Source organism: Pogoniulus pusillus, chromosome 24 (genome assembly GCF_015220805.1).
Source record: "Pogoniulus pusillus isolate bPogPus1 chromosome 24, bPogPus1.pri, whole genome shotgun sequence".
Lineage (NCBI taxonomy): Eukaryota > Metazoa > Chordata > Aves > Piciformes > Lybiidae > Pogoniulus > Pogoniulus pusillus.
In genome coordinates, this window is record NC_087287.1 from 295,520 (window position 1) to 311,127 (window position 15,608).

A 15,608-nucleotide genomic window follows, 5' to 3' on the forward strand; every position below is an offset into this window, starting at 1 on the left:
ATGCCACAGAGGCTGGGAGGTGCTCGAACTGCTGTAAGAGTTTTCACTCTGGCACTGTAAATTGGCACTTTCCGGGATGTGCCGTGCTGATGGAGAGGATGAAGGGCGAAAGGGGAAGCAGAGACACTCAGGCAAGTCTTTCCCACCTTCAGTTTCCCTGTGATTAACTGCAGATCGATGCTTCGTACTCTCCAGCTTTTATAGCTCATTAACATCAAATGGCATCGAGACATAAATTTGTTCTGTTGCTTGCCAGGAATTAGGGGATGGTTAGAAGCAGACACCAGTAAATGTTCACTGGGGATATAAACAAGACACGATTAAACTGACCGATTTGAATCCTAGGTAAAACCATAATACTTAGGTTCTCTGCCTCTGAATCTCAGAGGTAAAGAATCTCAGAGAAATCTGTGTTACGTGTGGGCACGTGCATACGTATCATAGAGTCGTTAAGATTGGAAAAGACCCCCAAGATCGTCACATCCAACCAGCAACCCAACACCATGCCCACTAAGCCATGCCAATGCCTACACGTGTTTTGAACATCTTCAGGGACGTTGACTCCACCTCCTCCGTGGGCAGCCTGTTCCGATGCCTGTTCCACTCTTGCAGGAGAGAAGCGTTTCCTAATCTCCAATCTAAGCCCTCCCTCGTGCAGAAGAGGAGAGGGAGAGTGACAGCGCCTGTCGCTTTGGTCTTGCGTGGACCTGAGAAGAAGCCAGTAAGATGGAAACCGGCAGTTGTTTTTTTTCCCCAGCCCTTAGGATCATTTCCAGGTTGCCTGCCTACTTGAGCACCCCCTGCCCACCCAGAAAGTGTTTATTAAATGCCCTTGCAGTTTGGAAGCGCAGCGTCAGCTCTGTCTCTTTAAGGAACCCAGCGAGTCGTGATGCCGCTGTTTGTATTGCTAAATCCCCAGGAGTCCAGTTAAGAAACGGGCAGCTGTCTCTTTAAGTGTGATTTCCTTCTATTGTATTTGAATCGTGATCAGGAAAAAGGAAATGAAACCAGAGACCCGGGGCTGAGCCACGGAGAGTCAGAATAATCCCAAAGTGATGCTGATCTCCTCATTTCCACCACCTCCAGCCGGCTCCGGAGCATGTCCAGAGCTGCCCAGGCAAAAAGCCTGAGCGGAGCCCGGCGAGCCCCGGGCTGAGGCAGCGGTGGCAGCCGAGGGAGCCGAGGCAGCCGCTTCCCCCCCGGGGCCGGAGCCGCAGCTGCAGCTGCGGGAGCTGCCCCGAAGGCCGGTGCGAAGGAGGAGCGCGGCGGGGATGGGAGGTTAGAGCCTGCGAAGCCAGAGCCCGGGGGAGAGCAGCCCGCGGAGCCGCAGCCCCAGCCCAGCCTGCTCTTTCTCTTTCTTTCTCTCTGTCTGTCTTCGGTGTTGCAGGAGGAAATCCTGTGAATGTCATTGGGGGGCGGAGGGGGAACTCAGCTGCTGAGAAGGCTCCGAGAGCAGACAGCCTGTGCGGGGGCAGTGGGAGCAGATCCCACCACCAGCGGCACGCTACAAAGGAACAAGCCCTGCCAATGTCATCGGCCATCGAGAGGAAAAGCCTCGATCCTTCCGAGTAAGTGGCCTCTTTTTCTTGCCAGTCCCCTCCTCACCCTAGTCTTCTCCCCCCATGAGCCTTCCCACGGCCACTCATCCTCCCCACCGCAGCCGCTTGCCACCGGCATTGTGTCCGGCGGCCCCTGCCCGCCAGCAGCCCCCGGCTCTCCTTTACCCCCACTTCCATTCCCCGCACCGGCCGCACTGGGCACCCGGCACCGCAGCCCGGGCTGCCCCGGCCCCCTTCCCCGAGGGCGGAAAGGCTGCCGGCGGGGTGGAGATTGATGAGAGCTCCTCAAGTTTCGGGAAAGAGCAGTTGGGTGCACAGACAGGGCAACCTACCCCCCCATTCCCCGGGTGTTTTTTCATCTGTCCATCCAAGCCGGGGGTACTGCGAAAGGCTCAGGGAGAGAGAGAGCATCCAGCTGTCCAAAGCTGGAGGTGGCTTTCATTTAGAGGGATCTCCTCTGCCCCATTTTTCATCCGCCCAACTTGATGTAGATGACTATACTGAAAGGTCAGGGCTGTTATCTGTGGGTGCCCAACTTCCACATTTTCAGAATGCAACTTTTAAGACCTTGTAAGATCTGCTTTGGTGGGGGCAGGGTGTTCTGCGAGGAGCACGTAGACATTCTGTTGAGATGAGGATTTCCCTCTGTGGGATTTCAGGGAAGAGAACGGCTCTTGTGCTGTGCTCCAAGATGTGCTCTGCAGCTCTCCCATCTCACACCAGCATCCCACTGGTGAGCGGCACAGTAACAGCACAAAACCAGAATCATTCCAGCCCTGTACATGCTCCTAACTGCAATTGTGCTTGCCTGGAATCATGATAAGACAGAAGGGGGGGGAAAATCCAATTTAAAAAAGGGAAACATCTCCATTTGCAGATAACACTAAAAACATTGCTCATAGTAAACTTGAGTCACTTTGGGGGGTGCCTCCTGGGAGGTACTAGAGATGCTGTCATCTGCAGCCTGGAGCAAACATGCGGGAACTGTTTCCCTTGGGAATTAAATCAGTTCATTCCATGTCACATCTGACATTTTATATGTGTTATATTTTCTTATTTTAGATTTTAGGGTATTTTATGGCCCAGAATCCAAGCTCCCAGGTACCTGATGTCTGGGTTTCAACTACAAAGTTTTAGAGCTCTTTATTTGCTTACTTTCTGTTCTAGTGATGTAAGCCCATGGACATCACAAAGCTGATGTGTAAAGCAGCAGTGCTGTCCTGGGTAAACATCCGCCAGGCTGTTTCAGGGTTTAAGGTTCTCAGAGACCTGGTTTGTGATCTCTGAGATGAAATATTTTCAGGAATTACCTAAAGTTTCAAAGAATGGGTATCAAATTATAGCAATGTGAAATCCTTCTATTGGAAGGCTCTCAGATCTTGTCAGAGCAGAGCCCACGTGTTAAGAAAGGGAAGATGAGGTCCAAAAGGATAAACCTGGAAAAAACTTCATCAGAGTTCTCTGTGATTTTAACACAAAGTCACACTGCTGGTAGGAGAGAGATGTGATGATGCAGGGCACAGCAGTTTAAACTTAGAAGAGCACAAACCAGAATGGAATATAATCAACTAAAGTCTTAGGGCTCAGTCTGCCTAAATAAAACCTACATGATCAGTTCCTCAGCATGGAAGTTCTTGAGCAGTGGTCATTTCTCCCTGCCCAATGAAGTAATTTTTGCCCAGAAAACTGATGACCCAGTACATAAACAGCAGTAATATTTTTTTTTCCTATTGCCTGCTGCTGGGGAGCAGCCTGATCCTTCTCCAGCAGTGCAGGTCTCCTGTGTCCCCACCAGTCTAAAGGAGGACAGATCAGAGGCAAAAACAAAGTGCTGAGGAACTCTGGGTGAGAGTAAGAACCCAGTAACACATGAAAACACGTGGGGCTCTATTCCACCAGATGCTGGACATCTCGCCCATCATCCAGCCAAACACAAACCTTCCTGCCACTAGCCACAGGCTGAAATTTAAGCAAGCGCTTAAAGGATTGATCCAGTATTTTTTTCATTGCTTTCCCTGGGATTTGCATAAAGCCCTCTGCAGCAGCACCAGCTCGTGGCACACTTCACACACCTGAGCTCAGGAGCCTTGCTTCTTTGGGGGCCTATTTTTGTTTCTTTTTCTTCCCTTTTTTCCCCCCCAGAAATTGTAAAATTGCATGCACACACACACAAAGGCAATGAAGAGAAGTAGCTTGGAAGAAAAGTCCTGCAATATGCCCAAGTATTCCCAGAACCACCCTAGATTTCAGAGCTCTTCAAAAAGGGGAAAAACAAAGACACATGAACAACCAGTGCTAGTATCACAATGGAGCTTTGTGCCTCTTTTCACTCAGGGGTGCATAAATCCCAAATAACTGAGCCAGACTGGCATAGACCCATCCAAAGGAATTCATGTCTGTAGGTGGTGTTAAAACAAGGGGTAAATGTCCAGAAACAGCAGCACACCTTGAAGGGCTTGGGCAGCAGCCTCGTCTGTTGCCTGTGTTCATTTTGTGCTGTTCAGAGAAATGACATCCCCAAATTTACATTTCCTCACAGAAAGCTGCCTGCATGGGCACTCCCTCAGCTGCTTTCTCTACTCCTTCAGCCCTTGGTGAGACAGAAATTTCCTCTGCTTCTAGCATCTCTGAAGCCAAACCTGCAAGCTCAGCTTTACAACATGGACTCATATGCTTTGGAGGTTCATGCACAGATGTTTTGTAGTACTGCTGAGGCTCTTCACTAAGTTATAGGTGAACCCAGAGGTTGTCTGTGTTTATTAGGTCATTTAGAGTTGTTTATAGGTAAGCCTTTAAAGTCTTGCTGGGGGAAAAGGAGCATTTTTAAATGGAAATTAAGCATTGCTGTGTGTTGTGAGCAAACCAGAACTGTTTGATCCAGCAAGAACTTTGTGGTTGTTGGCACTCGTCAGGCAGCACAGACAAAATTCATGTGCTGAGGGGACGGTGGATCCAGGCAGCACGTCTGAAAGAGCCTAATCTTTAATGATGGAAGAATCATACTCTGGAAAAGATATTTTTTTTTTGTAGGAGCAGTGTGACTTGAGCTACATGACTGAGCAATTCATGTTCTGCCCAGCAGAAGAAAAACGATGCCTCTGGACAGACAGCAGTGTCCTGGCAGAGGAACAGATGCCCCTCCAGCAAGGGATGCACAGCGGCGACACAGACATTGGCGCGTTTGTGCGTTATGCTTTGAAGAAATATAGATCACTATCAAGCTTGAGGATGTTCTCATTAACTCCTGACCTATTAACCTGTTCCTCTGTCGCAGCAGAGCGGTGAAGTCCTGCTCCCTCTCATGGCAAAGTGGACAAGGATTTACTCGGCTGGGAGGGGGAGAAGGCTGGAGTTCCTGTTCTAACTTGACCAAACTTGCGTTCGGTTTGGTTTTCCTTCTCCTCTGTGGGTGCTCTCAGAGCACGTTTCCCTCTCTAACCGTTCTTCCATTCCCGCAGGGAGCCGGTGGACGAAGTGCTCCAGATTCCCCCCTCGCTGCTGACATGCGGCGGCTGCCAGCAGAACATCGGGGACCGCTATTTCCTGAAGGCCATCGACCAGTACTGGCACGAGGACTGCCTCAGCTGCGACCTGTGTGGCTGCAGGCTTGGAGAGGTGGGCAGACGTCTGTACTACAAGCTGGGCAGAAAGCTCTGCAGGAGGGACTATCTCAGGTACACATCTCACTCCTTCTACCCTCGCTCCCCTTCTTCGTGTAATTTCATCTTTGCTTAGTCATTTGGGCAGGGCCACCTGGGGCTGTTCAGCCTGGGGAAGAGCAGTCCCAGAGGGGATACGATCAATGCTCAGCAAGAGCTAAACAGTGAGGGCAGACTCTTGTGGCCAGTGACAGGACAAGGGGCAGTAGGAACGAACTGGAACCCAAGAAGTTCCATCTGAACAGGAGGAGAACATTCATTGGTGTGAGAGTGCTGGAGCCCAGAAGAAGGCTGCCCAGAGAGGTAGTGGAGTCTCCTTCTCTGGAGAGATTCCCATCCCACTTGGCCATTGTGATCCTGGGCAAGCTGCTGTGGGTGCCCTGCTGGAGCAGGGGGAGCTGGACTGGATGATCTCCAGAGGTCCCTCCCAACCCCAGCACTCTGGGATTCTGTGATTTAATTAGTACAGCTAGAGAGAAAATATCCGTGAAGAATTCATTCCTGACTACTCTTAAGCATAAAACCTGACAGCAATTGCAGTTGTAACACAGCACCACTTGCAAGCTCAGGACTCACACTTTGGGAGTTCATGCACAGATGCTTTATGGTACTGCTGGGGTTCTTTGGCAAGTTACACATAAATCCAGAGGTGATCTGTGTTGATCAGGTCACTCACAGTTATTTATAGGTTAAATCTTCAAAACCTTGTTGGGGAAGAAAAAAAGGCATTTTTACATGAAAAATATTGTTATGTGTTGTGGACAAACCAGAATGACTTGAAAATGTGAAGAACATAGAATTACAGGCTGGTTTGGGTTGGAAGGTCCTCTAGTCCAACCCCACTGCAGTAAGCAGGAACATCTCCAGCTTGAGCAGATTATTCAGAGTCCCATCAAGCCTGACCTTGAATATCTGCAGTGTTGGGGCCTCCATCACCTAGGTAACCTGTTCCAGTGTTTCACCACTCTCACAGTAAGAACTCCTGGGACTTAGGGGTTGTTGGCATCTCTCAGTCTGCAGTGACATGACCTGAAGGCTTCAGGGGAACCACACACTGTCAGCATGAGATTCTGGCAAGTAGAAATTGGGGAAAAGTGGTGAATTTCAGCAAGCTTCCCCTGAGCTGGCAGTGAACCACTTCCCCTGAATGGTTTTAAGCAGTTCTGTGCCTCTCCAAGCATTGCCTTGGAGCTGAGAGGTCTATAAAACTAGGTGCCAAGATCAGTGGCTGATGAGAGATCATTCAGTTTTCTCACTTAAGAGCATGGTATCCAAGGTAACTAAATCACATTAATTTTTCTGTTGCTCTCATATCTGCTCCAAAGAGAGGCTGAACTCCACTAGCCAGCAGGGCTGCTCTACCTGCCTGCTGTCTGAAGCTGCTGTTTCTAATACATGGATTGGTCCCTGTCTTCTTCTGCATCTCTGGCAAAGTAATCTGGGATGCTTCAAGCAATCTGTGCTGTATGTTTATTGCAAAGAGACAGCCCAGGAAATCTGTTCTGCACCAATCTGGATCAGAGCAATTTCAGCATTCTTAAGCCTGGTCCTGAGTGGACAATAGGTACCAATTTTGGTGAACCTGAGCCTACAGAAACACTTGGTGCAGGGTTGGCAGCCAGTCACTAGTGGTGTTCCCCAAGGATCAGTGCTGGGCCCAGTCCTGTTCAATATCTTTATTGATGACCTGAACGAGGGGATTGAGTCCAGCATCAGTAAGTTTGCAGATGACACCAAGCTAGGAGCAGGTGTTGATCTGTTGGAAGGTAGGAGAGCCCTGCAGAGGGACCTGGCCAGGCTGCATGGGTGGGCAGAGGCCAATGGGATGAGATTTACCAAGGCCAAGGGCAGGATTCTGCACTTTGGCCACAACAACCCCAAGCAGCACTACAGGCTGGGGACTGAGTGGCTGGAGAGAAGCCAGGAGGAAAGGGACCTGGGGGTACTGATAGATAGTAAGCTGAAGATGAGCCAGCAGTGTGCCCAGGTGGCCAAGAGAGCCAATGGCATCCTGGCCTGCATCAGGAACAGTGTGGCCAGCAGGACAAGGGAGGTTATTCTTCCCCTGTACTCAGCACTGGTCAGACCACACCTTGAGTACTGTGTCCAGTTCTGGGCCCCTCAATTCAAGAAAGATGTTGAGGTGCTGGAACATGTCCAGAGAAGGGCAACAAAGCTGGGGAGGGGCCTGGAGCACAAATCCTATGAGGAGAGGTTGAGGGAGCTGGGCCTTTTTAGCCTGGAGAAGAGGAGGCTCAGGGGTGATCTTATTACTGTCTACAACTACCTGAAGGGAGGCTGTAGCCAGGTGGGGGGTGGCCTCTTCTCCCAGGCAACCAGCAATAGAACAAGGGGACACAGTCTCAAGTTGTGCCAGGGTAGGTCTAGGCTGGATATTAGGAAGAAGTTCTTCACAGAGAGAGTGATTGGCATTGGAATGGGCTGCCCAGGGAGGTGGTGGAGGCACCGTCCCTGGGGGTCTTCAAGAAAAGACTGGATGAGGCACTCAGTGCCATGGTCTGGTTGACTGGATAGGGCTGGGTGATAGGTTGGACTGGATGATCTTGGAGGTCTCTTCCAACCTGCTTGATTCTATGATTCTATGATTCTATTTTTGGACACTTTTAAGATTCATCTGGCCAGGGTGCTGAGCCATCTTGCCTAAATTGTGCTTTCTCCAAGAAAAGTTGGATCAGATGGTCCTTGGGGTCCCTTCCAAGTTGGTATTCTATGATTCTATCATTTTCATTAACAGCTCTCAGCCTGTTTTGCCAAATTCTGTAAGCAGGATTAAATCAAAATTAAGATATTTCACACACACACACAAAGGTAGAAAGGGAACTTTATCACAGTTAAAGTGCTGCGCTGGCTGTGCACCAGCTCTCCTGATGGATCCCTAACGTGTCAGGAGGTCTTTGGAGCACAGTGCTGGCATTTGATATTTTTTCAGCTACCTTCCTGAATTTATCTGACACTAAAAACAAATCAGAAGTCTCATTGGAGTTCCTACTTGTGGTGTCCCTGAGCTTTACCAATGGGGATTTTGCTAAGCAGACACTAAGTTCTGAGTTCTGTTGATGGGACTGCTTGTAAATACTCTGGACACACAACAGTCCAGCAGTGATCTGGTGTTAGTTACACTTTCCAGACAGTTTTCATCTTAAAATGGAGGCAGCAGAAAGCGTGGCAGCGCAATTAGTGTTTTGTCTTGCAGTCAAAGTCCAATTTTTATCTATTTAATAATGCAACATAAAATATCTTCCCCATTAACGGAAGATATTTAGTACGCCTCCCATCGGGCAGAAGAGAACACTGACATCTTCTGGTAGATGAAAGAAAGGATGTCTCGTCCCCTCAGAGCAGGTGCAGCACATGCAAGAAAAGCTTAGGAGGTGGAAAGCCTCTTTCCAGAACTGCTGTGGAAATGCAGAAGTGCAACCCAACAGACATATACTCCAAGCAAGCAATATATGTGGGTTCACTGGAGGCTGCTCTTCACTGCGAGGCCACCGTGGTTAAAGAGTGATCCACACCTTTGTCCACAGGGCCAGAAGTTCTTTGCATGCACGCTTCTGAAACTCAGCAGAAGTGGTTTCATGGATATAGAAATGTTTGGCTTTGAAAGAGTCTCCAGAGCGCAGGCCATGACCAGAGAGGGGAGTCCTAGAGTGTGGCTTGCGTCAACTCCTTCCTGTAAAGTACAGCTGGAGATAGGCAACATTTATCAAAGCAAAGGTAATTTCTATTGATCACAGAAGTGGAAGCGTTGCTATGGCACCTCTGTACGCTATGATCTGGGGCAACTTTACTCCTCCCGAGGCTGCTCAGCAGTTCAGGATCAGGTCACTGATCAGAGAAATCAATCATACTGAAAACAGGTGAGGACCTTGGTCTTTCTACTTCAGTTTTTGCAATTGCAAAGTTCAGAGTTCTGCTTTAGCAGACTTCTGTGCCACCTCTACCTAGCTAGGTGATGATTAACGGATCACAGCACTTGTGTTGCGTTCCTGTTTTGATTTGGTTTTTCCCATCTCCGAAGCAAAGTACTCCTGTTTATTCCTCTGCTCTTGTTGTTTTAGGCTCTTTGGCCAGGATGGCCTCTGTGCCTCCTGTGACAAGCGAATCCGGGCTTACGAGATGACCATGCGGGTGAAGGACAAAGTGTACCACCTGGAATGCTTCAAATGTGCTGCTTGCCAGAAACATTTCTGTGTTGGGGACAGATACCTGCTCATCAACTCAGACATAGTATGTGAGCAGGACATCTATGAGTGGACTAAGATAAATGGGATGATCTAGCAAAGACATGCCTCGCAGTCTCTGAAAGACATCTCATGGGTGACACCGATGCGCCGCTGCAGCGAGGAGACCATCGCTTGAGCTATGGGCTTTGTCTAAAAGGGGGGAGAACACCACACAGGCAGTGCAATGTAGAATCTGAGGTGCTTAGAGGTGAAGGGAGGCCGAAGCAACAGTAGATAGATCGACTTCTCTTGGCAAAGGCACAGGGACCATAACTGACATCAGCCACCAGGTGCGCAGTGCAGAACAACTGCAGCGCGACGATGACTTCCCATGACTGAAGAAAGTGTAGGGCTTCTGTAGAGAGATGTTTTGACTTGGTCACCTGCAGACTAGGATTGTGCAATTGAGTTTTCTTTTTGTCTTGTTTTAGTTACCCAGTTCAGATGACAGCTCCTAATGTAGGCATGAGGAGGAATCCTGGCAGAAAAGGGTCACCACTAACATGGGCCGTTTGTATGGCATTACACCTGGGGCAGAGAAAGGGGGAAGAGGGTGGGGGTTGGTTTTGCATGGAGTTTATTTTGTGCTTGGAGAATGAACAGTGCATCCTCTAGTCCCAAAGTCTTCTTTTAAAAAGTCCTGCTGAATAGTTGTTTTGGGGCACTGCTGTTTCAAGATGAGATGTTTCACAGATCGTTTCTATACAAATATAAATCTAAAGAGTTGTTCAACTATTTTATTAACTTAGATTATATTGAGAAAGTATTTGTTGTGTGTAGTAAGACTCTGCAGCTTTAATAAAAACCACGGAAGATTGGAGTCTGTTATTTCCTTCTTTTGGCGCCAGGCTGCATTTTCTGTGCATTGTTCTAGCAGGGTTCCTACGCTTGGTCTGCAGCTGATGCCTGCTGGCTCCACTTCAGGTTGTGTTTCAAAGCAGTTGTGTGAACAATGAGGTTTCACTGAGCCTTGTAGGATTCTTCATGCTGAGGAGAAATCAGTGTTATGTGACACTGAGGCTCTGGTCTTTATGAGAATGTTTTGAGGCTGTGGTCCACAGATAAATACATTTGGGTGTTACTTCACACCAAAACCAGAGGCTATCTGATCTTACAGCAGATCACGAGAGATCAGGGGCTTGTAGAAAGGTAGTTTATCCTGATTTCACTCTGGGTTATTGAAGCCAGTGTAACACTGCTGCAGCAAATCAATACTTGCCAGCATTTAGAAGGAAGTGGAGAGCCTTTCCTGCAGTGCCTGTTGTCACTTGCTTCTTAAGCAAAGAGAAGTTCCTTAGCATACTGTAACACTAAGACTGGGAGAGGTATGCCTGACAAGGCAAGGGTGGACAGCGATGGGGAGCAACCTGGTTTTGTCCCTGCCAACTGCAGAGGGTTGGACTAGATGACCTCTTGAGGTCCCTTCCAACCAGGTCCACTCCGTGATGCTATGATCTGCAGAAACAGTGAGTGTTCAGGCAAGCTGAGAGTGACCTCTGCACGAAGCCCTTTGATGATTCTTTGATGCCATTTTGCATTTCACAATGGATATACTGAGAGCTCTTTTGCTTTTCTTGCTTTTGCTGTCAAAAGTAGCACTGGGGACAAGACCTCTAAACCTTACTACCAGTGAAGTTGGGAACTGCCCATCACCAGGTCATGACTGAAAAGCACAGTTTGAGCTGTGATTTAGCTTTTTGCAAGTGAGACACTGACCTCGGGAGGCCACAGGCAGCTGGTCTTTATGATAATTCTTAGCCTAAAATAGATCCCTGCCAGCTTAGGCAAAAAAATCCTGTGCACTTCAGGAAGCTTTTAACTGAACTGGCAGATGATAACTTGTGGCAGAAGAGCCTCCAGTTGAGCAGTAAAAACTCTACCTGTTTGTTGGTGGGCTTTCCCCTACCAAATTCCTAACTCTTGCTGTCTAGACCCAGGAGGAAAGAAAAGAGATCTCTCTTGGAATGAGTGTAGCCAGCACTTCACCTCCATCTTCATCTTAAGTATCTAAAGGCTCTCTCCTGAAGCCACAAGAAAATAAAATGTTCCAAAACCAAGGGCAAAAATAAAATCAAAGATGCTTTGAAAGCACAGTAATCTGAGTATGGCTTCACCAGTTCACCCTCACAGGCATCGTCCTGTCTGTGTTTTCAGTATCAGCAGTATTTTAAAAGGCATATCCTTCTTCAGGATTTTCCTTCTTTGTCCCCATTATTCAGTGTCATGGTAAGAAGATGAGAGCATTACCATCGATATTGCTTCTTTAATTCCATGCCCTTGAACGAGGGCAATAAGGACCCTGCACAACAGAGTTTTCAGTGGAGAGAGTAAATGGGAATCGGTTGTTAATTCAGCACAGGATGCAGAAGCTGCCTCTCCCTTCTCTCTTTCTCAAGGTAATGTTGTGCCTCCGATTGTCATTACACCCAAGAACCAAATTATTTGAATTCTGGACACATCAGCACAAAGCTGAAGACTCCCTGCCAGTTCCGCAGCCTGCTTGGAAGAGAGCATCAGAGAGCATCGCTCACTGACTGCCAGCCTGAGATGTAAATTCAGGAAGCAGGAAGGCCTCAGGTGCTGCGCTTCAATGTGGCTCTCTGAACCCCTCCCCAGCACCCCATCACATCCGAGGCAGTTTTGTCTCACAAAGGCACAGCTTTCAAACATCTGCCAGGGTGAGCACAGACCCTGTGTGGTCTTGACATGAATGGCAGATGAGACTTATTGAGTGTACTAATCGGTCACAGTCTGTTGTGACTATGAAGGAGACTCATGAGACTTGGGAAAATAATCTATAAAGACTGCTGTTGCCCAAAGAAGACAGTGCAGCATCAGCTTCTTTCACTTGCAGCAGGTTCATCTCTTTCACAGAGCACATTGCATTGCAGGCAAAGGGAATTTTTCATGGCCACTGGCAAAACCTGATCCATTCCACTGTCCCAGAACAAAAAAGGAACCATCAAAAGATCCAGAACAGAGAGATGGAGATACAACATCAGAAAGCATTTAAGGGAGTCAGAATTCTAATTAAGTTAGAGTTCAGATGTCTGTCAGTGAGATGAAGATTAAACTGGCAGAAAGCTGAACGTTGTTTGAAACAACTTGTCCCCTCCTGCTGAGGGTTGTTTTGTACCAGGCAAATAAGAAGGCACATCTCTGAAAGGTTCCTAATGAGCAGCAGATCTCTGTTGGGTAATTAATGATATATTTTGCAGGAGCATCTCAGGTCCTTTTTAATGCTTTTCAAGGGTCTCACAAGCATTAATGTGTTACTGCTTTATTCTTTCCCCTCTTAAGCTACAAGCCATGCTCCAGAGGTGGGAAAACTGAGGCACAAGATGAATATGACCCACTTAAAAATCAGATGGCAACACAGCCAGACTTCTACAAGAGCAGAGGTTAGCTCTACGCACTTGAATGTGACCATTCAACCATGGACTGCTCAGCAGCTGCAGACAAAGCAGGCCTGGGTACTGCCTGGTCTGACCAGTCCAGCAGCTGGGATCTCAAATGCACTCAGAACTCCTTTTGTAGTCCAGTTGTGCCAGCTACCTTTCACATGAGATGTTTCCTCTTCAGGTCTTCATCTTTTGGGGCTGGTTGGTAAAAGCTCACACTAAGAAGTCTATGGAAGAAGCCTGCAAGGTGAAGCAGGTTTTGTTTTCTTGTTTTGGTTCATCATTGTAGCCCCCTGCCTAAAAGACAAACAAGTAAAAGCATTTCCCATGTGTGGAAGCTACCACAACTCCTTGCCATACTACTCATGGCAAAATAAGCTCTGGAAGCTGCAGAGCAGCAAAGCAGAAAACCAGCATGTGAGATATATTGAGGAAGCAAAAGGCCCTGGATATAAGAGCTGAGAGCTTAGAAGAGGTAATTTAAACCTGCCTGCTGCTGCTCCCACTAGTGAAATGCTGGTCTCTGTGTGGAGCTCTCACAACATGACAGTAACAAAAAGCATTTTCCCTTTCTACGGCAGTAGATTTGGGTGTTCATTAGTACAGGGAGTAGCTCTTGAACCATGACAGCTGAGCCCTTGACTTCAGCCTCCAGCCTTCTGACCTTCTAGACGCTCTGAGTCTGGGCTGGGATTAGGGACTTGTTTTTTTCCTCTCCTCAGGTATGTGCCTCTCACCTCATATCAGGTAACTTTACCAACGTATGGCACAAGAGCTGCAAACTGGTTTTGAGATACAGACGATTGACTTACATTTATTTTAAAGAGACAATCATGAGAAAATTTTTCTCCTGATAGACAGAGCCTTCAATCTGGCAATATGCTGAAGCACCTTGGCAGCTACACAAACCCATGCTTAGCTCTTGTGTTGATATCTCATTAAAAAGACCTAGGACCTGCAGTGACCACCCTAAGAATGCTTCACACCACTGGGAAATGCTTGGCTGGCTCACAAGACTGCTCCAACACAACATGATTGTGCTTCTTCTGCAGTCTGCAGGTGTGAGCAAGCGCCCAACAAGCTGTGGTGCAGTTGCTCTGGAATTCTTGGAGCTGGACCAGCAGCAAGTTTGACCCAACTTGCATGAGACGTGTGCTGCCCAGCTGATAAGGAAACTGAGAATGTGCATCAGCAAATACAGCTTGTTTATCTCATAATAAGTGTTTTTGAGTAGTACAAGCAAAAAGAAGCCAGGTCTGCTCTAGACAGATAAGAGCTCTGACCAAAAGGACGACCAAAGGTCACATCAGGCATCCTGGAAACTTCAAAAGAGAAGCCTTTGGTGGGAATGGATGACTAAGGGAATAGTAAAGGGCTTCTGGAGGCTTTCATCTTTGTGCTACCTCTTCAAACCCAGCTCAACACTTCAGTCACTTGTTGCTGCCATCGTCTGATGAACACACGCTGGCCTCAGCCTTTTCCCACTGCAGAGGTGTTTGTAGCCAGGTGCCACTGCTGTGCCTGCTGGTACCTGGGTGCCTCATGAACAGACTCAGCTGTTTGGTCTCAGCTCACCTAGGTGAGAAATGAGCTTCTCTCTGGATTGTGCAGATGGGGGTCTTAAGTCAGGAGAGACTGAACAGAAGCATAATTTTCCCTAGGGGTGCCTTATTATCCCCCATATTCCACAGGTAAAGAAAGACCTCCTGATCACCTGCCCCCCTAAACAGCCACCTTCCACAACCTTCTCCACTCCTGGCTTTCAGGTGGTTCTTTCACACAGCACTTAGGCCAGGAACCATGCTGTTGCATCGTGCACCACAGAGCAGAAGTGCAGTGAAGCACATGAAGCGAGGAAGATTTCTTAGGCTTTATCACTGTCTTTTTTTGACCATGTCTGAAATTAGGAACCTCAGCCTCCTGTAAACTGTCAGTGTTATTCTCTGTCAGTACTGATCCAGCACACACATAGGTACATGTACAAACCCTGAGGACAGGTGTGGGCACCTACTGATTGTCCACTGCAGATTCTCTTCTGCACTACCTGCTTCATTTACTGTGCCAGCTCTTGGAGGTACAAATCACACCTCTCTATGCTCTGGATATGTTCACAGGTTAGCACTTACATATGCAGCACTATCTGTATAGTAGGTGTATGTAGGTGAAAGAGAAGAATATGAAAGGAAAACCAACCCTAAGCAAAGCATTCCTGGGAAAGAATAAAACCTGGTTATGCCAGTCTGTGTAAACATGGAATCTCTTAGCTGAGGGGAAAAGAACAGTCTTATGGAAACCGCCCTCTAAGTGTGGGTCCAAACATTTTAGGCCCATTTTGGAGCTGCAAGAAGCTGAGACAAAAGGATGCACTAACAAAAAAAAGACAAGAGTGTAGTCACAAGGAACCTTGACTCGGAGCTGTGCTGCACAAGGTAGGAGAGGACCAGAGGTGTCTTTTTGACATCCTTAGGCGATCAATGTGGGCACAAACGTCGGTGCAGGGCCGTCTAACAATTCCAGGTAGACCAGGCACAGTTACATTGCCACAGTGCCCCTTCCTCGGATCGCCTCTGCGTCAGGACCTTCCGGGGCCACAGGCAACAGGACATGAAGCTCACATTCAGCTTGAAACTTGCCATGCTGGGGGACCTGTCTGCGTTACTGCTCTGAATTAGGGTCGAGCAGGACGAGAGCTGGGAGCAGAGTCCAGCTACGCTTTCTTTCAGTCTTTTCCACTGTAACCACTGG

At 48.0% G+C, this 15,608-nt stretch overlaps 1 protein-coding gene across 1 annotated transcript; it reads left to right on the forward strand.

Moving 5' to 3' along the window:
• The first annotated feature begins 1,197 nt into the window (after positions 1 to 1,197).
• On the forward strand, positions 1,198 to 10,282 carry LMO2 (LIM domain only 2). The gene is made up of 4 exons (XM_064162973.1): positions 1,198 to 1,278; positions 1,388 to 1,568; positions 5,018 to 5,233; positions 9,298 to 10,282. The coding sequence occupies exons 1-4, from the start codon at positions 1,272 to 1,274 to the stop codon at positions 9,515 to 9,517; spliced, it is 624 nt and encodes a 207-aa protein (XP_064019043.1). The 5' UTR covers positions 1,198 to 1,271; the 3' UTR covers positions 9,518 to 10,282.
• The last annotated feature ends 5,326 nt before the right edge of the window (positions 10,283 to 15,608 follow it).